Source organism: Poromitra crassiceps (assembly GCF_964638095.1).
Source record: "Poromitra crassiceps genome assembly, chromosome: 17".
Lineage (NCBI taxonomy): Eukaryota > Metazoa > Chordata > Actinopteri > Beryciformes > Melamphaidae > Poromitra > Poromitra crassiceps.
In genome coordinates this window covers 30,871,289-30,895,721 of record NC_139635.1, presented here as the reverse complement: position 1 = coordinate 30,895,721, position 24,433 = coordinate 30,871,289, and the positions used below count along the sequence as shown (strand labels likewise).

The window sequence follows — 24,433 nt, the reverse complement described above, 5'->3', positions numbered from 1 at the left end:
TGTGTTCCATGATGTCTCCCACCTCCCACCCATGGATTGTATTACAAGAAGAAAATACCCCCGTATACGGCTCTTAGTGGCTTCTGAAGAAAAAATGCCCCATAAAAAATTAGTTGATAATTAAAAGTAATTTTATACTTTGAGTGACAAAAAATTCCCCTGGGTTTAACAGGTGCCGGGGTCCCCATGCAAGTGGATGGGAATTTTCCTTCTGGGCTGCATGGCGTCACGTGACTTGCGATACAGAGCTTCGCCACCATGTTCAAATGGCTTCACAGCCCAGCGCTATTCCTGGGGGCTTGATTGTACCCTTCTTACAATGTCTTCTTCTGTGTTGTTTTATGGCAGTTAACAACCTTTATGTTGCACTACCACCTCCTCCTTCTGTTTATGACCTGTTTATGATCAGTGATGTCATAGCAGCGTGAGCTGTGATTGGCCAACGTAAAATATCGCTGTAGCGACGCTCATGGACGCATTTCTTGTGTGTCTTTTTTCCACACCAGATTCATGCTAGAACCCCGAAAAGTTTCTGCACATTTTGGAGGCGATCGGAGCAACGGTATGCCATGCAACTCTGGACGCACAAGTGGATCCTGCCTTCATGGTCTATGCTGCCTTAAAAGCGATCAGGACGAAAGAAAAAGGGGCAGTCCTGTGAAAGGGCTCTGGTTCAACAGTAATGGTAAAAAAAAAAAAAAAGTAAAATAAAAATAATATATATCAAAGTTGTAGTTTGTAGTTAAACCACACAAAAATGACCAAAAAGTAGTTTAACTACTTGACTCACTGTGAATGTAGTTGAACTACCAGCAAGCTACTGCAAAATGTAGTTCAACTACTACACAGTTCAACTCCATGTTGTTCAGTACATGGCCTCTGAACCAAGAGAATGTGGATTCATTACAGCTAATTCATACAAATGTATCATTTGTTTCCTGGAAATGCAATAACATACAGGGCCACAGAGTTTTACTTAAAGGTTCAAGTAAATAGGCACCATAATGTTGTAATTTCAGTGGGTGCCAGCTACCCAGAATTTAAAATCCCAGTAAAAATGGCAATTAGAGTGCTTTTGTCTTGCAAATTATGACGCCAAACAACTAGAGCATATCCTGAACTGTTCTGTGACCTTATGTTACCCAACTTCTCTGCTTTCTTTGTTGTTCTCTGAAAATTGCTGAACATCTGGATCCCAAACTGTTTTTAATTGAGCGGCCAACGAGTACAGCGTTCCTTAGCCTACCGGAATCTGCATCAGTTCGTTTCAGTCAGAACAAACCATAACACTCACTCACTAATCACATTAGTGGTTCAGCTACATCATTATGCAACATTAACCATGTTAGCTGTTAGTCTTCATGAAAAATGTGAATCCACCTAATGCCAGCTGACCACTATCATACTGGTCAGCTGGCATTATATTAGGTGGATTCACATTTTTATGAATGCCCATAGAAGGCTATGATTTGGATGACAACATCAATAAGGATCAGTAAGTTAAGTTAAGTTAAGTTACAGTCGACAATCAAGTAGCAATGACAAGTGAAAACAAAAACAAATTATTCCTCTTTAAATAGTTCACAATATAATTTGACAGTTGTATTACTTTTATTAGGCTACTATCTATACATTTAAAAGTCCTAATGTAATCATTAAACTCACAAAGAAACCTTATGAAATTGGGGGAAGATTTTAACACTCTGGCTTTATGTATATGAAATTTACCATATAAAATCCACAGGTTGCTCAATGTGGAGGCTAAATGACGTCACATCCGTTTTGTTAGCATTCCATTTGCAGAAAAGTTGCTAGCCATTGTTAGCAATAACAGTTGATAACAAGGCATTTCGTGGCATTTTGCGCATACAAACACTGCAGCCTCATGTCCACACAGATCAAAGTAGGCCGTGCTGTGTGTACAGCTGATTAAATGAGACACAAACAAGACAGAAGTGCTAAATAGCATTTATACGATTATAACTACTGTTGTTGCGCGGATCAGCCATCTTGGATTTTTTTGAATGGGAAATACCAGCTCTAGTGACGTCACGTCCCAGCTCATGAACTTTGAACCGGTAAGATTACCAGTTCCCAGTTATAAAGGAATGCACGAGAAGACCACGCTCTCTTGCTATCAGAAGAAGAAGAAGAAGACCACGGCACGCTCTCTTGCCTTTCTTTGTCAAGACAAAAAGGACAATGTGAATGGAGGCAAGAGTAGGGAGAGTATACGTCGCAACGGTAAGATAACGTAAATAGTTTATTACTTAGCTTTTGAGAAGCAAGGAAACGAAGTAACTTAATCGGCTGTTAACACATGACCGGGGTCTGTTCGGGCTAACCGCTAACGTTACGTTAGCTAACAAGCTATCAGCTAGCAAGCTAACATTAGTTTGCTAGTTAACATAAGCGTGACCGACGCAGATACCAACACATTTAAATTATGTTTTATCTTTTTTTCTTCTTCTGTGGTTTAGTTACTCAATGGGTTTACTTTACACGGGCCTCTTTAGGGAGGTTTCAATGTCATTGGAAATCGTCCATTGGTTGTTTATGGGGAGGGAGTTGCGGTCACTGCTGTGGTGTAAAGTTTCTCAGAAATCGGGGGCCCCCTAATTGCCTGCATTGCCTGTTCACAAGCTGTGCCTCTGGCTGTAGTCTTCATGAAAAATGTGAATCCACCTGATGCCAGCTGACCACTATGAATGCCCATAGATAGAAGGCTGTGATTTGGATGAGAACATCAATAACCACCAGTAGATAAAATACTGTTAGTTTTACTGTCAATGGTAGTGACATTTTAAATACAACTCGTCCCATCTTTAAGCCCAAACAGTGCACAGCAGGAAACAATGACCTATTGCTACAGTAGATATGACTTTGTCACGTGAGCTGTGCTTCCCTTATCAGGAACTCATTTCACGTGACTTTAACAAGCTGACAAAGATGGACCATGACACAAGCACTTATACATTCACTCAGTCAAATTTCCTGAGACCCATTTTGAGGCCAGATTTTTAAAGGAGTCAAACTTTTACTTTACAGCTCAGCTGAATGATGAGCTGTCAGTTCAGTTTTATCCCCATAATTGTACCTTGACTTCAAGTGGTTTTGACCTTTTGATATACACTTATAGTAGACAGGCTAGCTATAACTCATTTGTTCAGATAATGTAATCATGATCATGTCATTATAATATCTAGGCCTACATCCAAATTTAGTCATAGATGTGTACTTCAGTGTAAAGTAATGAATTATAAGAAGAGATTTCAATAACATTGTTATTTGTGCTAAGGCAATAGCTTTATTGAACTTGTGGTGCATGAAATATACTGTGACCTCATTTGTTTGATATAGATTAACTTGTATGTTTACACTTAATTGAATATCCCCGCTCCTATAAGTGAAACTCATTTCATTTTTTTGTGTGTGTGGCATGTACTGTATTTACAAGGGAAAAAGTGAACAGCAAGCACACTCTAAAAAATATATACAACTTCGGTGCAGGGCACATACAATATCAAGTCATCGCAGAAAGGCCAGCACACAAAAAAGTCCTTTTAGAGGTTTAATACCTTAGTCTGGGTAGGGCAGCAGCACAGCAACAAACAAGTTCCGGCGCGCAGGGATTCTTCAGTGTGGTCAAACAACACACTTAAAAACAAGTTCAGTGTGAGGCTACTTCCTGTGTTCCAGGAATAATAAAACTGTTTCATCACGCAAGGGGGAGGAGCCATGGGAGGAGCACAGTGTCTTTATCACCAAGGAATTTCAGCTTGGCTTCCAGATCACTCTGGGGCTGCAAGAAGAACGAGCCATGGGGTTCCTGCTGTCGATCCTACTTGCTGTGCTTGCCTCTATAATTGGAGGCCTGTACCTTCTAGGGGCATTTAGACAGCGGCGCCCAGGAGAACCCCCTTTGGATAAGGGACCCATCCCCTGGCTGGGCCATGTCTTGGAGTTCCGCAGGGACACAGCAAAGTTCCTAGAGAGGATGAGGAAAAAACACGGGGATATATTCACAATACAGCTGGGAGGGTTTTACTTCACCTTCGTCATGGACCCTCTATCGTTTGGAGCGTTTGCTAAGGAGGCTCGAACAAAACTGGACTTCACCAAGTTTGCACGGCAACTGGTAGTCCGAGTCTTTAGTTATGAATCGATGGAGGAGGACCACAAGTTCCTCCAGCTGTCCAGTAACAAGCACTTAATGGGGGATGGACTGGAAGTAATGACGCAAGCCATGATGAGCAATTTGCAGAACCTAATGCTGCACAGTGTAGGCTCAGGGGAAGACCACAAGTCGTGGATAGAGGATGGACTGTTTATGTACAGCTACAACATTGTGTTTAGGGCTGGCTACCTTGCTCTGTTTGGCAATGAGACAGCCCAGGCATCAGGGAGTGTGGAGAAAGCCAGACTGGTAGACAGAGTAGAATCAGAGGCACTATTTTATGAGTTTCGGAAGTATGACCAACTCTTCCCTGGACTGGCCTATGGGATTCTGGCACCTAGAGAAAAGATGGAAGTGGAGAGGCTAAAGAGGCTCTTCTGGAACACTCTGTCAGTTCCAAACGTGAAGACCAAAGACAACATCAGTGGCTGGGTGTGGGACATGCAGCAGGTCAGAGAGGAGCATGGGATGGAGGAGTTCATGCAAAACAGGTATATGTTCATTCTTCTGTGGGCATCCCAGGGCAACACAGGGCCTGCTGCGTTCTGGCTGCTCCTCTACCTCATGAAGCATCCAGAAGCTATGAGGGCTGTGAAGGAGGAGGTAGAGGATGTCCTGAAGCAAACAGGGCAGGAGGTCCGGCGCGGTGGCCCTCTCATCAACCTGACCCGTGTCATGCTGCTGAAAACGCCAATCCTGGACAGCGCTGTAGAAGAGACCCTCCGACTGAGTGCTGCACCTATCCTCACCAGGGCCGTACTCCAGGATCTGACCTTCAAGATGGCTGATGGCCGTGAGTACTGTATCCGCGAGGGTGACAGGATGTCGCTCTTTCCTTACGGTGCCGTTCACATTGACCCGGAAATCCACCCTGACCCGCTTTCATTCAAATATGACCGCTTTCTTAATCCAGATGGCACCAAGAAAACAGACTTTTACAAAGCAGGGAAGAAGGTGAGATATTTCAACATGCCCTGGGGTGTTGGGGTCTCCATGTGTCCTGGACGCTTCTTTGCCACCAATGAGCTGAAGCAGTTTGTTTTCCTCATGTTAATCTACTTTGACTTTGAGCTGAAGAATCCTGATGAGAAGATACCCGGTATTGACATTAAACGATGGGGCTTTGGATCTATGCAGCCCACCACAGACATTCAGTTTAGATACAGACTCAGATTTTGAATTGACCAACTAAAAGAAAATATAATTTATCTGAGCTTGATTATATCAGTAACTTTTCTCTGTCTTGACAGTTATCTTTATGTTGAAAACATGAGATTGCACAATTAAGAATCATTTTGTGTTTTCACATGAATGTTAATAATTAACCATTATCTCATGTTCACTATTTGACAGTACATTGCAGCTTTAAACATCTTTACAAATGGTTATTGCTAATATATTTATACTTCCATAGAAGTATGCCTATTTCCCTTTCATAATAATAAAATATATGAAGACAAACTCTGGAATTGTATTAGTCTCTGAAAGTAACCAGTGTAAGTTGTAGATGCTATTTTTATTCTATTGTATCAGTATTGTATTCTGCAATATGATAATGAGGGAAATTATAATATATTTGAAATCATATGTTTGAAATAATATTCATGGAATGGTCTGGATCCTGATGTTACTTTTTCTATTCTTATGTTTGCATATGATTCCTAAGGTTAATATAATGTGATACAGAGGCAAATTACCTGTAATTAGGTTGGGACCATATGCTTTGTTGTGCAGAATTACATTTATTTGTGAGACAGACATTTTTCTAGCAATGCAAACAATTTCCAAATAATATAATTTCAGTTGAGAGCATGTGAAATTGTGATGGCCAAGCCATCTAATTTGTGATTACAACTAATCTTAAACAATATATATTTTCTGCCCCATATTTGTATTGTGAATACGATGTATATTGAATTTCAATATATCTCTACATCCCTACAAATTATCTATTTGAATTACTATGTTTGAAATAATGTATTTGGGGGGTGCGCGCGTGTGTGCGTGCGTGTGTGCATGCGCACTGTGCACACACACATACACGTGTGTACTATGCACAGCATTGTTAAGTTATTTTCGGTGAAGTTCGTTAATTATTAAAGACTATTTTCTATGGAGCTGGAGTGTGCAACACTTCTTCTGTTTTACCGCCAATAATCAGCATCATCACATGGCACAACCCTCTCCTAAAGCCTGAAAAATGCAGAACTCAATTTTATGAAGTCATGTCATGCACAAAGTCTGGAGCCATTCCATAACAGATGGTGACTCTTTTTGTGGGAACACGTTGGTTTGATTTGTTGATATGAGCTTTCTTCCACAGTAGGGTTATGATGTTCCCTGAACAGTCTCTCTGACATCATTCTCAATGGACCCTGTCCTGTCTTATAGGTGATAACGTCACAATTTTGAGTCTATAGTTCTCTAATTTTTTACTTTGAAGGGGGCATTTTCCCTTCACAATGGATCGTCCTAGACTGATTTGATTGGTGTTTGCCTTTAAGCAAACGACAGGACTGAGAAATGTGCAGCTGTTCTTTGTTTACAGTACATGATGTTGCCCTGTGGTTCTGAGGCCTTGCTCTCTCTGTATCCTGATTGTTGTCCGGATTGTTGGTTGACACACACACACACAGACACACAGACACACACACACACACACACACACACACACACACACACACACACACACACACACACACACACACACACACACACACACACACACACACACACACACACACACACACACACACACACACACACACACACACACAGACACACACACACACACACACACACACACACACACACACACACACACACATTACCTACATTACCTAAAATATAGACAGATCAGTAGATGACTACACAAATGCATTGTGGCCTTCCCTCTCAGCAACACACAGATGCCACCAATGGAGGGGGCCAGAGGACAGCGCGCCGCCGCCACTGCTAGGGGCTCTGCCTGTGATCCTAGAACTAGAGACGCCATGAAGAAAGTCAAAGTGGCAGCTTGTTCCACAACACTGTATCGTCTGCTAGAAGTGCTAACCAGCTGGTTAGTGAGCTAACCAGCTGGTTAAGCTAGCAGAACAAAATGAAATAACGGATAAAGCATAAAGAGAAAACATTTGAAAGAAACGTACATGATGTGCTGGAGGAAAAGAAAAAATGTTTACAGTTTGGGAAGAACGGGTTGAAATGTGTTCGGAATTGTTTTTGTGTTACAGTGATTGTTGATTACAGTAATAGTAGGCTATTGTTTGAAATGCCACTAGAATGTTTAATTTACAACAGTAACAGATTTGTTAATTACTACAGCAGTGATAAGTGACACTGAGATTATATTTTATTTTCTACGTGAATATGGAAAATATTCTGTTTATAATGTTCAGTAACTAATTTGGTTATGGTTATTGTTAACAGGAGGTCACTTCAAAAAGAAAAGAAAAAGGATGTTACAATAGGATTGTATCTGTTTATTAGGATACTAGTTTCCACACGGACGGGTTTGTGGGTAACACCAGGAACAGAGAATGATGTGCGTTGTATGTTGTGCTATCAGTCTGCTGAGCATGTTAACTGAATAACGTGTTTAATAAATAATAGTGTAAGCCACTAAAGAGCTTTAATCGTCCATTCTATAGCGATACAAGATAGAATGAAACAGTTATCATCCACTTTTATTTCTCCTCACAAAAGGCGCTCCAGGCCATGCTTTTTCCACACCAAAACAACAAACAATAACAACAACAAGATGCAGAAAAACACTATCCTGAGAATACTATCATTCGTTTCCCACCAGATTCATTACAATGTGATCATACTGTTTTCCTGGGCTGACTTTTGCAACTTGCAATTGGCCAGTTCAAAACCTAAAAAAGAAAAAAGAAAAGAAAAGAAAAAACAATGATTTTGGGCTTAACAATTACTGCCTATGTCCATGTGGGTTTTCCTATCCTGATGGGAGGCCTACAGTAACTAGACCTAGGACATTCTTTTGTGCACCATATTATTTGAAGCCTTTTATTCTAACAGCCTTTGCTTAGATTTTCGAACATGTTTACTTCAGAATTATTTCGAAGAGTTTAATAACTAAATTAGATAGCAAACAATGAATGTAAATTACAGCACACATTTTGATGTAAATTGAATAACGACTCTGGAGTCAGAGGTTGGTCTCAGTTGAATATATTGTAGCTAAGCTTGCAAGCAGATTAATACAGAGTCTAGCTTTAAGGCTGGTATATGCTTCGTGGACTGGCCAGTCAAAAGAGAGGAGCTGTTATCCTATACTGCTGAATAAGGAAAGACATCAATGACACATAAAGACACGATGGTGTTCTTCAAAGAGTACAAGACAGATAAAGAAATGCACTTCATAGGACGTTCTGTTCTAAGGAGGAGTAGTCTCATTGTATGCTGAGAGATGTGGTCAGATATGACAGATTGGTGGGTCTATGAGGTCATAGTCCATGAGGTCATAGATTGGGCAGGATTGAACCAGATAGTTCAATCGATCAGGGCGACTGCGTGTGTACATCTTGTGCTTACATTTTCCTTAAAATGTTTAACCTTAAGGAGAAGATTTAAGGGTGTTTTGTGCAACCGATTTTATTTTATAGACACCCTTAACTTGGACTCTAAGGAAAATCTTAACTTAAGGTGCTTTGTGCAACCGGCCCCTGCTTTTTAAATAAAAGAATTAGGGCTCGGGTCGGGCAGGGCTCGTTATGCTCGTTGAGGCTCCTCCCTCCTGCCCCAGCCCCCCCCCAAAAAACATGTCATTTGTCATGCTGGACAGAGCCAGAGACAGACAGCTCCCTCCCTCGTACACCCTCTTGCCTCCTGAAGCTCTGCTGCTCTGTCACAGGCTGGCAGGCAGACAGAGACACACACTAGAGGTCTGCTACGCGACCGGAACCCGACAGGACCCAAGACCCAATGTATGTTTTTAAATAAACAATTGGGGCTGGGGTCGGGTGGTGCTTGATTGTCTCGGGCACGGGCTGGGCTAGGGCCTAAATTTTAGGCCCCTGCAAGATACTGACAATGACAAATGAAGGCTTTACTATGTTAAACAGTCACAACATGCTTCAGCCACAACTTTAAATACAAGGTGAAGGTCAAGACAAGTGACCTGCCTGCCTGCTTTACTGTTGCTACCCTCCATGTGTGTGTGAGATGCGTTTTGTGTTGTATTAAAAATACAAATTCAATCCAATGGTAAGCTAAAAAAAAAAAAGAGAGAAAAAATATGTATTGAGGGTTCACTAAATAATGTAGCTTGCTTTTGGTAATGCTGGTTGGTAGTCGGATGATGCACACACACACAGCTAAGTCAGGTCCAGAGCTGCCTGCATCACTGTTGACTTCTGGGTGAATGAATGGTGCTGGAACAGAAGTCATCCTGGATGAAATAACGAAAGAGTTGAACCCAGTCATTACGCTCATGGAGCTCCAGAACAATGGGCCCTTTGGCAGGATGCTGGACTCCTGAGTGCGCTGCCTGTACTTGGTGGTGAGGGGGTTTTGAAGAAAAATGACCCATTGTCTCTGTCATCCTGCTTCTGAGCCTGAGCAGTGAAACCATGTGTCTGGATGCCCGCCCAGGATGCTCCCTACCATAAAGCATATAACCAGACTGTTCTCCACATGGACAGGTAGGTAGCCTTTCCTTATCATTTTCACTGTGGATTCTGCTGGAGGCTCTTATAGTGTGGAGTTGGTAATTTTATATAAGCATAGCAATAGATTCAATTTGTACAAGCATTTGCGTTCAATTGGAATAGTTCATAATTTTCAGGGGGCCTGCTAAGCATTGGTGTCCTTTGCCAGGTTTTGATCATACACAGTGTTTGGAGCTAGTGATTCAAAACACCATAATTAACTTTGTGCTTTTTATGCACAAAAGGTGATTTACAAGACAAATTAAGCTTTTGCAGCCTGCACTTTGATCTCAGAAAACTTAAACTTGCATACAACTGTAAAGTAAAATTTGCAGTCTTATGTTTGGTAAGATCTTTTAGTGATGCGTGGTGTTTTCACCATTATGTCATGAAGATGAAGTAATCAATTAATATTATACATCTACTGTTTCTGTGTTTTGGTCTTTATGCTCAAAGATGAAGATGACTTTCAAAGAATATTTAGAAGATAACGTTAGTGGTAATGTTGATATTTCAGTGATACAAACGTGGGAGTGGTTTACATTCCGTGACCGTCTGAAACAATGAGATTATATCAACATTCCTGTTGATAGTGTGTAGATAGTACAAGTGAATTGTCATGGGTTTTTCACTCTTCTAGGTGAGAGGGAATTGCAGTGTCCTGTGGTATTTATTATGTGCCTATCAAAGTCAAAGATTACCCTTGGATGTATCTAATCGTGAAATGTAATGTCTTTGAATACTGCAACTGAATACACAGTGTCTGGGTGGTCAGGAAGAGCCAGTACAGTTTTGTTTTCAAGACCAGATAGAATGTTATTTTAATGTCGAAAAGGCCATTACTCCCAGTATGGAGAGTTTGTTAGACTGGCCATTACTGTCTAGTAATGGCCACCCCTAGTCAGGGGTGTAAAACATACGGCCTAGGGGCCAGAATCGGCCAGCCAAAGGGTTCAATCCGGCCCACAGGATGACTTTGCAAAGTATGAAAGTTTTATTAAGAAGTCATTCAATCCAATTTTCAAGCTCAGGATTTGACACCTAAAATTGATGCACTTGTGAAGGCTCAGAAGTAACAGGTTCTAGAAGCAAGTTATGATACCCTATAGCAAAGCAACTTTCCACAATTAATGTAAATTACAGTAAGCATTCTATTGTTTCTGTAGTGAATGTGGAAATTATTATATACTATTAGAACATTATATTCTCTATTAGAATATTATCACATTTCATAATTACTTTATTATCTTAAAGTTAGTGTTAATAATTTCAAGTAAAGTCAAACTCATTCATTCATTCATTCCTTAATTTTTACCAGGTAGATTATTGAGATCACATTCTCATTTAAGATAATGACCTGCATGTGTGCGTGTGTGTGTGTGTGTGTGTGTGTGTGTGTGTGTGTGTGTGTGTGTGTGTGTGTGTGTGTGTGTGTGTGTGTGTGTGTGTGTGTGTGTGTGTGTGTGTGTGTGTGTGTGCACGCGGCGCGCACGCGTGAGCATCTTGTATCTTGTATCTTGTTAACGTGTATCTAATTCCCCCCTGTGGGATAACAAAGTTGACCTTGACCTTTGCTCCTTACATATCAGTTAGATTTGTGTCACCACTTTTCACAATGTCAGTAGCCAAGCTTTTCATTTTATGCCCTGCGTGTTAATTATCACAGTATTTCTGTCTATCTGTGGCTTTGAAGATACTGCTGTTACGACTGTGGGCCTGCAGGATTGCTCAAGTTCACTGAGTTGGAGGAGGGCAATGACACTAAGGCGTCTGGAAGGAGGAGCTTCAGTAAACAGATCTCTGCTATAGTCCAAATGACCCTGAAGGTGTCTGGAAGGAGGAGCTTCAGTAAACATATCTCTACTAGTGCAAATGACCCTGACTAGGTCTGCTGCTCCCTTGGGCTTGCCCCAGATCAGCCCGTGACATGGCCAATTATGACAAGCTAAAGTCAAAGATTAAGATCCTCCAGCTCTCCAAGCAAAGCCTTGTTGTTTTGTTGATGTGGAAGGGTAGCTGTGTTAGTAGTGCATGGTACTGTCCTGATGGAAAAGTTCATCATCCATCGAGTTTGAAAACAATGGGAGTAAAAGATTATAAATTACATTCAACTTGCATTGACCTCAATGTTAGTCACAGTTGAAAATAACATTCTAATCTCAATGTGTGCGTTCTGTGATCATCCCCAACATATTTCAAATAATGTGCAAAAACGCTGCTGCGTTTGCTTCACTGGTTGGCTACAGCTAAAGTCATATAATGTGCAATATGTGTATTGTTGTATAGCAGGATAGAGTGACAGTGAGCCAATTTGTAAGCGCTCACTAGCAAAATGCTGGACGTATATTTGATGACAAGTGTTCACTTCGGTTTGGTAGGTAGGGGAATGGAAACTTGGATTGACCTGAACATATTTCATGCATTTTTACATGAAGGGTCTTTGATCTTAGGTAGCATGCAGCCAACATCAAAAACCTTATTGAATGTGGTTGGGAAAGGAGTAGTGTGATATATTCACAAACCCAGATGAGGTGTGGAGGGGAAAATATAGTTCCGGCAATTCTGGATCATTAAGAAGCTATAACCTTGAACTGCAGATTAAATATGATCAATTATGGTCTATTTCAACATTGTGTCCTTGAGGTGTTGACACAGCACTGATGGAGCACATTGCTTCCCAGAACAGATAGGCCTACTGCCAATTCATTTTTAGTACATTTACACTTCAGCTCACAACTTACATAAACAAAAATGAGACGTATATTTGAGTTTGTGGTGTTTACCCTAGAGGTCAGCCTGCTGATGATGGGTGTCTCTGCCTCATCTATTCTACATGGACACACATTTAAAGAGGATTTTCTGAGAAACTATGTTTAGAGCAGCTCAAGACAATAAAACCAAAACCTCCCGTTGAGTGGAATCTCTCTTCTTTGCCCTTAAAATATTTCTCTGGTACCTTAATTTGCACTGATTTCACTTTCAAACAGGGTTTGTATCCTTAAGTTAGACCAAATGTTTAAAGATGAGCCTGCTATGTTAAATGTCTTTGGCAAGAGGTCTATATATGGCTTGAAATTGAGTTGGTAATTATTTAGTTCATGTGATCTGTGTGTGTGTGTGTGTGTGTGTGTGTGTGTGTGTGTGTGTGTGTGTGTGTGTGTGTGTGTGTGTGTGTGTGTGTGTGTGTGTGTGTGTGTGTGTGTGTGTGTGTGCGTGCGTGCGCGCGCGCGTGCGCGCGTGCGTGCGTGTGTGTATGTGTGAGTGAGAGAGAGACACCATGGGGTTGTTTTTGCGTATGATTGCATGATGCATTTTCTTGGTTGGTATAACATTGGTGTGGCTAGTAACACAGAGTTAAAGTACTACATTTACGCCTACAATAAATACATATCCAACTCTATCAAGCCAAATTTCTGTTGTTTATGGGAGCACAGTGCTAATACTATATATATATATATATATATATATATATATATATATATATATATATATATATATATATATATATATAGTACATCCAATAGTTGCTTTGCTCACTTGTGGGAGACACAGAGCCATAGTTGAGGGAAGTTGTTCTGGGGCGATGTTGGGATCCTCCTCAAGGCTTTTCATCTCAGTCGCTTCAGTGGAGTCCGACCTTAGTCAAAACTGGCACGGGACGCACTGCCCCCTGGGGGTCGCATAGGCTTGGCTGAGAAACTGGGAGACAAATGAGCAAATGAGTTAGGACTGCCACCACTCTCAGGCAGCCTATAGGGGGAGCTATGGGATACCCCTGCACTGCCAGGCGAGAGCAGTGTGTGATCATAGTGTCACAGAGAGGAGAGGAGAGGAGCCTTGCACCAAGTCGCATGCTTCGGCTCTGGTGTCTTGTGTCACTCTTTTCTCTGAGGGGTGGTGGGGAGGGGGGGGGGCACATCCAAGTCACATGGTGGACCTTGAGCTGTTACATAACAGGCCTCCATACCCCCCAGTCTGCTTGCATCAACTTTGTTCAGTTAATACATGGAGATAAAACTCTTGTGATGACAATGGCAGGGCGCCACGGAGAGCTGTGGAGATGTTGACTCCCCTGCTGATCGTTGCATCACTTCGGCTGTGCTGCAAACTCTTACAGCTGCAGTCACCTCTTCAAGGTGCTGAGAATAAGCGTTCAGTCTGTCCAAATATTTGTGACGTACACATCGAGGATCAGGCAATAAAATGGCAAAAAAGGTTTATAGGGGGTTCAGTTCCACAAAGGAATTGTCGCTTTTCCCACAGCGCAGCCGAGGGCATCACAAGTCAAATTCAGGTCAGGCAGTCAGTCAGGTAGCCCCATCGGTGGAACTCTGAGCTTTTGACCAGAGTGGCGCTGTTGAGCGCTGTGACGGCCGGCTGGGCTCTAACCCAGAAAAAATAATATCACCAGCACAGACTTCGGATGAAAAGAGGCTTTTATGAGCAGCGTCAAGCTTTCTAACCCCGACTATGAAGCTATGAACCCTTCTTCTCAAGTATGTGGCTTTGAAATGTTTCAGTGGCACTTGTAAATACGTCCGTATCGCTGATTTAGACAGCTTGGGAGCGAAAGTCGCATGCAAGTCTATGTAGGCACACAGGACTCTTTCTAGGGTAGCATAGCTAGCTAGCCGGTTCTCAACCTCCCCGGGGCTCCCTCCCTAACCTTGCTTGCAAGATGGATAACCTCGCGAGATCAAAAGAGATTCTCTCGACGTAATCCATCTTGACATGCACAGGCAGTTAAGATGATTGGCTTAGAAACCCGAACCATGGCCGGCTCGTCGAATCAGCGGCAGCCTTAGGCAGGCTTTCTGTGTGACGCTACTGAGAAGCGTCTGGGCAAGTGGTGGGTACATGGTCTTTGTAGTTCTTTTCACTCGTCAAAATGGCTGCCGCCGCGGAAGCGCAAGCTAGCGAGGCTATCGTAGATGCAGCAATAACTTCAGTTATTTCTCAACTAGACAGCATTTCCAAAATATCAAAACGTTTATTAATCCAATCCAATTATTAATCGCTCATACCTTAGTTTGTGGAAATTCCCGTGCAATAATCATAACTCTGGCCCCAGCCCACATCACTCTAGCCGGAGCACATGTTAGCCTACATTAGCTTCCACAAAACACACACACAAAGCTGCGCAAAAGCGCTTTACGTATACGGAGATAGCGAGGCAGCATAGTAAATAAATACACGTGGCACTGTAAGGGACGGCCACTCGTCAATTCGCTGCGCGTAGCCAAACACTCCTGGCTGCTGTTAGCCGCTAATTAGCAACAAACATTTCAACAGGTCCTCCGGTCGCAAACATTACGTCAGAGGCATGGCGATCTGATTGGTTGAAGTTAACACGCACCAGCGGTGATAGACAGCCAATCACCTGCCAAGTAGCTTGGAAAAAGTGCCCGCCTCCATCAGCGGGTTGGATTACTGCATTCCCAGATGGACTGGTTTAGTGAAACGTAATGTGAAGCTAAACCGTCCATCTGGCAGCGTCAGGTTACTCCCTCTCTCCCTGTCTGTAGAATCTGATCATTTCTGAAGTGTCACTCGGTATAAAAAGGTTGAGAAACATTTACTCTTTAAGTCATTCAAATATTCTGATATTGTATCAGATCCTAATGAACAACAAAAAATGTCAAATCATTGGCAAAACCCCACAATTGCTGCTCCATCCTGTGGTATCAGTGTGCTGTGTAGTTTAACTGGTACTGTATTCTCCATCCTGTGGTATCAGTGTGCTGTGTAGTTTAACTGGTACTGTAGCCTATTACTCCAAGGTCCCATGTTCAAATCCCTAATAAACTCTCACTGACTTTGAATTTGAATCACACTAATGCTCACTTACCAAAAAAGTCTTTACTGGACCATCTGTGTCTTTTAGAAGACATGCAGGGAGATTTTGGAGAGACGTGCGATGCAACTTAGCCACACGTGCTAATCTGTCCTTTAGGGATAGCATAGCACGTGACACGTCTGAACCTCAAATGCCCTAGCCGTTCCAGCAGCATCCCCTCACTTCTCCTCCTCCATGCTGCAGCAGGGCTGCTTGCTACGTCACATCTCCTCAGTCAGACGAGAGGAGATGCTCAGAGGGCAGGCCTCTGGAGGAAGGCTCCTCCAGGGCCGAGCTGACTAGCGTTCAGACTCAGCACCCACTTAGTCCACAAACTGCTCATACAGAATGAGATAAATGCAGTGGCAAAGACCGTTTCCTTGCTTGAACTGGGCTATCAAACACTTTTTGCTGCAGTTGTCTTGGTTTACTTACGATCGGACAAGACAACTAATATTCTTGTAATATAGGCCTATTAAGACACAGTACGCTATTTTGACTTTTGTGAGTTGATTGATGGAGGACATTACTGTAATACTTAAACAGATTGCACAACATAATTCTTTGTTTTATAACTGTATCCTTATACAGGTTATAATTAAGGATTATTGAAGGCCTTCTGGAAGTAACATTTATAGTAATATGGTCACTGTGACAAGGACCAGATACATTTCATTAATGCAAGCCAGACACTAAATCGTCGATGTGTCCTCTATGAAAAGTAGTTGAGTTTAGATCCTGTCAGACTCGACAGCAAGGCCTGGCACACGCAATAAAGAGACCACGGAATTCTTTTCCATTTTCAATCTGGCACAAGTCATCTCCTCTTCTGTACTTTGTCATGTCATTCTAATGCGAGAGAGAAAAACTATGAAATGAAAAGTGTTTGTGACTGTGTGTGTATGTGTGCGTGTGTGCGTGTGTGCGTGTGTGTGTGTGTGTGTGTGTGTGTGTGTGTCTGTGTGTGTGTGTGTGTGTGTGTGTGTGTGTGTGTGTGACTCCTATTACTCCGCTATTGTCGTCGTGTGAAAAAAAATATGACACACGCCTCGAGTAACACTGTGTGCTACTCTGCGTTCCACCACAGACCGAGGTGAAAGCTTGAAGTATAAACATCCAATCGGAAAAGACATGTAGCGGAGTCCAGAGTGCGGCCTGTCCACTGGCCTAATATCTGGCCACTTGCCTGGATGGAAGTTGTAAATATTATGACACTTGATATGACGGAGTGTACCTGTTGGATACATTCTAGCGGATCTGCACAGAGGCAAGGTGGCTTATGTCTCTGTGACACTTCTGTCCTTAAAACTCCCTGTCCTCCTCTGCCCAAATGTTGTTTCTTCATAAGCCACCCACTGTAAACTGTTATGCAATTGACAGATAATATAGGGATTACCGATCTGCATCTATCATAGTTGTGTGTGTGTGTGTGTGTGTGTGTGTGTGTGTGTGTGTGTCTGTGTGTGTGTGTGTGTGTGTGTGTCTGTGTATGTGTGAGTGAGAGTGAGTGAGAGAGAGACACACACACACACACCATGGGGTTGTTTTTGCGTATGAACGGTTGGATTTTTATAAATGTGTGTGAGGTATTACCACAACTCTCCACATGACCTTGAGCTATCACTTTTACTGCATTGGTAGATGGGAGGAGACCAGTAAGCTTGCAAGGAGATGAGACCAAATTTTGAATTTTGACTGCGTGAGAGAAAGAGACATATACAGTAGGAGGGAGAGAGAGAGAGAGAGAGAGAGAGAGGGAAAGGGGGGGAGAGAAGTCATCGTCTGTGTTACAAGTGTCGCACATGAGGCGAGGGGGGAGGCTGACTGTGTTGCGATGACCACGCTCCCTCAGTGGGGTGTTCATTGCAATCGGCACTAAGACATCCTCCACTCTGACCCCTTTGGATGAGGGTCACTTGCCAGAGGAGGATTTTTTTCAGCCTCTCTTTTTTATATACTTCCTTCTTGGGCAGCAGGCTGGTGTAATAGAAACCAGACACAAGTCAGAATGTGAGGCATTCAGAGCAGCAAGACCTCACTTCTGCATGCAGAAAACAGGATCAAAAGAAGCGTTTGCATTGCCGAGTCTAAAAAGTTGTGTCAGCGTTTCTCATTTTTGCCAATTTGGAAGTAATTAACACGACGGCCAGTGGCAGGACATTAGGATGGAAGTGGTCTTCTGTGGAGGAGACTGTGGGAATTCTAGGGAGAGCAGAGGCGATATGGACAACCTTCAGGATGGGCAATGCATGTGCAACTTTTCCAGGTGGGTTCTTTCAGTTATTGACATATGTCGGCAATTCCTGATGAAACATTGTGATGAGTGTTTCTAGTTATTGTGTCGTATCAGTGTAGTTGCATATTGCATGTCGGTGAAATTCGACTGCTGACTGTTTGTGATCTGTGTTTTTCATTCAAAACCTGTTGATGTGTAACTGCATGCATCTTGCAAAAGATGTTACAGATATATATATATATATATATATATATATATATATATGTAAGTTTAATGATGTAACATAGCTACAGGCCTGCACTATAGCACTAACACATGAAGGTGCTGCTCCTCCGCTCTGAAAGAGGATGGTTGTTTTATGCCAGCAAAGCCTATTTGTGCATCCCCCCCACCCCATGTACTTAAATTATAATTATTATCATTGCTACTATTGCCAAACACATGTGTGAGTGTGCAATGAATTTTGAAATATATCAACTGAATTGAATTAAAATTGAAGTCAAATAAAATACGTTTAGTCTCTAGTTTACACTGCCATTTGTTTGCATTACATTGCTATTAAGCAGTAACATGGTTATTTGTTCAATTCAAAATCCTTGAATGGATAAATCTATCAGATAAGAAAGACAAAATATATTGCACCTACAGTAGCATACTTATTATTCAGAGACATATATTTTTAAACGATTTAAATCCAAAATAATTTGGTCACCCTATATTGACCTAACTAGTGTCCTCTAGAGAGAGAGTGGCGTCAGGTCAGCGGAGGACCAAAATGCGAGACTCATTAGCCAATGAACAGCCAGGAATGGGCATCGCGCTACTTTTGCATGCTAAAATAAAGCTGATAATGTACAATTTGATTAAAGGGATGAAAAACCCTTTCAGAGTACAACACAAACTGTCTATTTTGCTGCAACTCGACAGTGCTGCTTAATCCAGGACCTTACTTCCTGGAATTCTTGGGAGTAAAAAACTGGTCCATTGGAGTGAATGGAGATGTCGGGACTCTTCTATCTACACGGCTCTGGACCTAACCCATGTGTTTCCCTATTTCAACAAGAGTTTATGACGAATGCCTTTTACTTTCCTATTTAAGTACGGTAACTTTATTTATATGACATGCTACAGACATTAAACACTGTCCTTTTGTGCAAATGTGAACCCACCATAATATGGTGGGTAAATCATCCCATTATGATTTAAGATTTATGATTTATGAAAATCTGTTTTGATACTTTTGTGTAGGACAGTCTAACGATGCAGATGCAGTTTGGTGTTGTTTGAAGAAAAAATGTGGGAGGAGTAGGGTTTAATTAGTTTTACAGTTTTTGCAGTTTTGCGGTCTTTAGACTTCATAATTGGCCATAGGTTGCAGCGTACAAAAGTTTCTCCTCATTTGGGCCACATTTCGGTGAAAGTTGCAAAGCCGTAGCACGTATGCCTGATTTTTTTTATAGTTTTTTAGTTTGAAACTAGACGGTCGCTGCTGTTCACCTTTTCATTAAAGCTTTTCACATTAGTTTGCATTTTTATTTCTGTTGGTAGGGAATTCCATATGTGTATCCCTTTTACTGAAAAGGATGACTGACCGAAAGTAGTTTTGCGTTGGGCCACTCTACAATTGCCATTCGCCGATCCCCTTGTGGCAATTCTGTTGCTGTTTATTTTCGTGACATATGGTGAAAGTACGGCTGGGACGAGATTATTCATACATTTAAAAATCAATTACTGAGTTACTGCTAAAAGTAATATATTACATGTAATATGTTACTTTTGTAATGAGTTACCCCCAACACTGGTAATAATATAGCTAGTTAGGGTTCTCTGCATGAAACAGTGTCATCCTAAATCTTCTCAAAAATGTAACCTTTATTTCACCAGGCAAATCCCAATGAGGTAGCTAAAAGGGGGGGGGGGGGTAGTGGGGGGTGTGGGGGCAGGGGCAACATGGCAGCCACAAGGCAAGTCAGGGGAATAAGGATGCAATATAGAGATATATGATGCAAAATTCATAAATTGCAGGCAGACATCTCACAGTCAGTCAAATGACGACATTGAAACTTCTGGGAAAATAGCGAGGCAGCCCTCATGTCATGCCATCCCGAGGCGGACATGAGTTGCCCACCATCTGTCTCCGTGTGGCTGTACCTCTCCCCAGTGTCCTCAGTGCTGGATCTGCAGGGAGAGGCCGCGTGTCACACAGCAACAAGCCTCGCCTGTTCACTCAGATGGCAGGGGAGGCGGCACATCCCAGGCCACGGAACACAGTGCCACAGTCATGAGATCAACACCACCTCTGACTGCTCACGTCTGCCCCATGATAGAAGGGACAGAAGCACTAACACTATCTCCTCACCACCGCTTCACTGACAGTCCCAACCCCAGCAGTGACTGCGTGAGGAGAGTAGGCTACTCGTTTGCAAGAGAGATCTTGATTGGTTTTGGATTTCAGTCTATTTCTCTTCACCTGTAATAGAAAAGCTCCTCACTAAAGGCAGCATTGTGATCTTGGTTGAATAATTAGTTTGACAATATCCCTCCCATGGAAAGCTCTGCGGATTATATTATATTATTAACTTGACAACAAAAACATTCTAAATTGAACCCCCACTCACTTCCTGTTGCAGTGTTTGCTATGGACATAAAAGAAAAAAAACATTCAAGTGCAGGACTGACCATTCTGTGAAAACCGTCTATACAGCTGAGCGGCGAAAACAAAAGTAACAATGTCGAGTGAATATTTCTGCAGTTTGCCGAATGCTGAGAAAAAGTAAGTGCTGTGGGGTTGCGCTCTGGTGAAAACCATCTATAGGTTATACACCTACAGTATATAGGGTTTTTCACACTACATGCTCTAAGCCCTTGTTCACACAGGACGCCGAAGGTAAGCAGAACTGAAGCTTGAAGCAGGCACAAGCTGAACAGACGTCTTGTCGTTCACACAAGAAGCCTTCTCTTTTCCTGTCAGCGCCTACTCTCACGCCTTGAACCCGCCCACAACTCCCATTGACTTCATGCCTGGCTTCACGCGTCACGCTTGGAAAATAGGCGTGAATCCTGAACGATCGCTTGAGCAAGGCATGAGCGTGGCATCGGCGAGGCTTCAGTGTGACACGCGCGCGGGTGGTGTGAACGGCCTCGCCTGTTAACAAGGACGCCTAAATGAAACTTGTGGGTTCAGCGTAGGTAGAGCTTAGGTTGAGCATTGCTTCGGCGTCCTGTGTGAACGGGGGCTTAGCCCGGGGCTATCTAAGAGTTCACACTAGAGAGTTTCACACACGCATTGTTAACCCAGGTTAACCTAAAACCAGGGCTATGCGATTCACATTGTTTCCTTGCGCCCGTCTCTGGCCCCGTTTCACACTGGCAACTTTTAGCCCTGCTGTGTTTAGATGGAAGGTCAGGGTTAGCTGCTCCTGGGCAGGGCCAGCTAGCCGGGGCTGAAGTCGGGGTTAGCTCACTTTGGAGTGGGCCAGGATTGTGCAAGTGTGAGAGCTTTCTTAGCCCTGGGCTAACAGCTCTCTTAGCCCCAGGCTAAGAGACTGACTTAACCCTGGCTAAGTGTAGTGTGAAAAGCCCTTATTACTATACGTATGACTTCCCCCCTTTGTTTGCTTTGTTTACAAAATTTGGGACTTCTCAGTGATCCTGAACGTAATAACAGTCTGAGGTTTAAGTAGGTCAAAGTCACACTATAGGGAGAAGGAGTGGGAGTGGTGGAGCCATAGTATTCCTGACCCATCATGAGAGACCTGGGCCCATATCGTCCGTTTTCCTCGCAGTGGTGTCGCAGTCGCAATTAACGCTCGGCGCTAGTGCACTATAGGCATGTCCAAACCGTTGTGGTATCGTCCACAGCGCTCACCTGCCCATTTGTGCAAGTGGGCAAGGGTAAAATGGGCAGGATTAACTCAGGAAATTATGCCCAGGTGTGGTGAGGGCGTTACATCCACACAACGAATCAGATTCAATAATTATTCACATCATGAATGACGAATAACAATGTTTTGCAGGGGAAGGCATCTCCTCCATTCACACAATATAGAGAGAGGGGCTTTGAGTTTGGGGGTGGCCCGTGACCTGGACATTACTTAACAATGAGCACACTTGCTTGACGGTCACTTCCCCGGCTTGACAGTTAACATTATACAGGGCCTTACTCCAAGAGGTTACATGGTGTAGAAATGTAGGAAATTGTCTAAATTATTTTTGATAGATTGATTGATTGATTGATTGATTGATTGATTGATTGATTGATTGATTGATATCTTTATTGATTCAATAAATACATGATTGTGCATGACAATACAAGAACAAATATTGATCAAAAGGAATTAAACACAATAAAGGGCTTGTTTCCATTGTGGTCCTTGAAGCTGACCCATGATGGCAAGGCAGCTCTACATTCCCGAATGTGTGAGTGAGTGAGTGAGTGAGTGAGTGAGTGAGTGAGTGAGTGAGTGAGGGAGGGAGGTCGGGAGTGAGTGAGTGAGGGAGTGAGTGAGTGAGTGACTGAAATGCTGATGACTGAAATGCAGGGCCGGGGGAGGGGCTGCTGCAGCTGAGAGCAAGGGGTGGAGGGAGGAGGGGGTGCAAGGAGGGTGGCTGTCGGCTGACTATTACCTTCCTTGGAAAAGAGTTGGGAACACTACCGGGTCAGCTATGCTATTTTTTTTTACCTAGTCTTGTTTTTTTCTTGGGGTCGGACCCCCAGAGTAACGTTGCGAGGTAGCTGGATTCGACAAGATCACGAGATCACAAGATCATGATCACACAACAAATACATCTCTTGCCACGCTCCAATCTATTCGTTTGAATTCCACCAGTGGTTCGCACCAATCAGCATTCTATGAGGCAGCTACGGGCGGGCTTTGGTGTGACGCCAGTGAGAAGCGAGGCTGTGATAATAAACGTCATAGACAGATGGTTCATCCAATCACCTGCCAGGTATTTTGTGAAAGTGCCTGCCCTTTGAAACGGTTTCCCAAGCGACTCGCTCTCAGATGGTTATGTGAAAACAAACCATCTGGCAGCATCAGGTTACCCGCAGACCCCCTGCCAATTATGTATGTAACAATTTGTGTAACATAACAACAACAATAACAACAACAACAACAGTAACAACAATATGTAACATGTTCAACAAACTGAGAAACTAAAGTGATTTCATGGAAAAACCTAGCCCCGTACATAGCTCGCCTGCGACTCTCACCCCCAGCTGTCTAAATCAGCGATACGCACATATTTACAAGTGTCACAAAAACATTTCAAAACCACCTACTAGAGCAAAAGGGCTCATTGCTTCAGGACGGAGGGGTTTGAAAGCTCGATGCTGCTCATTCTTTTCATCCGAATTCTGTGGTGGTGATATAATTTCTTCCGGGTTAGAGCTCCCAGCTGTCACAGCGCTCAACAGCGCCACTCTGGTCGAAAGCTCAGTAAAAAATAATGAATGAATGACGTGCATATTGCTAATTTATGCAACTTGAGAGCAAGAGTCGCAGGCAAGTACAGATACGGGACTCTTGTAGGGTATAGCATCGTCTACCCGGAAAGAGTCACAACGGGGCTAGGATTAGGAAAAACCTGAGTAGAAACACACAGACAGACCTTCACATTGGGAGTTTCCTCCATAGCTATGGCTCTTCTTCCCCTCCTATCAGTCAGATGCTTCCATCTCCTCTTTTTACCTGAAGACAAAGCAGAGCCTGTTACGTTACAGTTACACAATCTCCTACTTGACAACACAACATTAAACAGCATGAATGTTTACAGTAAAAGCTTTTTAGTGGACTTAATGATTGCATGCAGACACACAACCCCTGCTTAGTCTGAGTTTATGCAATGGACCATGTGCTAATAGATGTTACAGCCTCTTGGTTTTTATGTCATATGTTTTTTTTCATGCCTGTCCCTTGACAGGAAGTGCTCAGCACAGCATTTTCTCAAGTGGCCTTTTCGTAAATAAAAAGAACGCAGATTTTAAAGGAACACTCCGCCCATTTTCAACCAGCTTTGTATCATTAGAACATCAGTAGTATATCAGAAAACTGTAAACGGCTTTGAAGTCTGTCATTTAATTTGACAGTTATTGAGTGTTAAAGTGTGGACCAGTGACATCACTGGTCCACACTAACTCAAATGAATAACTCATTGACTCAAATCAACTCTCAATAACTGTCAAACTAGATGAATGATGAATAGTTTGACAGTTATTGAGAGTTGATTTGAGTTAATGAGTTATTAATTTGAGTTAGTGTGGACCAGTGATGTCACTGGTCCACACTTTAACACTCAATAACTGTCGAATTAAATGACAGACTTCAAAACAGTTTACAGTTTTCTGATATACTACTGATGTGCTAATGATACAAAGTTGGTTGAAAATGGGCAGAGTGTTCCTTTAATCTGTCACAATTATTCCCGATGATGTCACCCTCTTGGAGTGTTCAGCACTTTGGCTCAGCCTCAGGACACTCTGAACTAGGAGATGCAGCATAATATTAGTA

The 24,433-nt window shown here is 42.6% G+C and overlaps 1 protein-coding gene across 1 annotated transcript; it reads left to right on the top strand.

Moving 5' to 3' along the window:
• Window positions 1-3,820: 3,820 nt before the first annotated feature.
• On the top strand, window positions 3,821-6,190 carry LOC310792113 (7-alpha-hydroxycholest-4-en-3-one 12-alpha-hydroxylase-like; the record flags this gene model as incomplete). The annotated part of the gene is made up of 1 exon (XM_083653831.1): window positions 3,821-6,190. One exon carries the CDS (start codon window positions 3,821-3,823, stop codon window positions 5,354-5,356), a length of 1,536 nt encoding a protein of 511 aa, XP_083509957.1. The 3' UTR covers window positions 5,357-6,190.
• Between the last annotated feature and the right edge of the window lie 18,243 nt (window positions 6,191-24,433).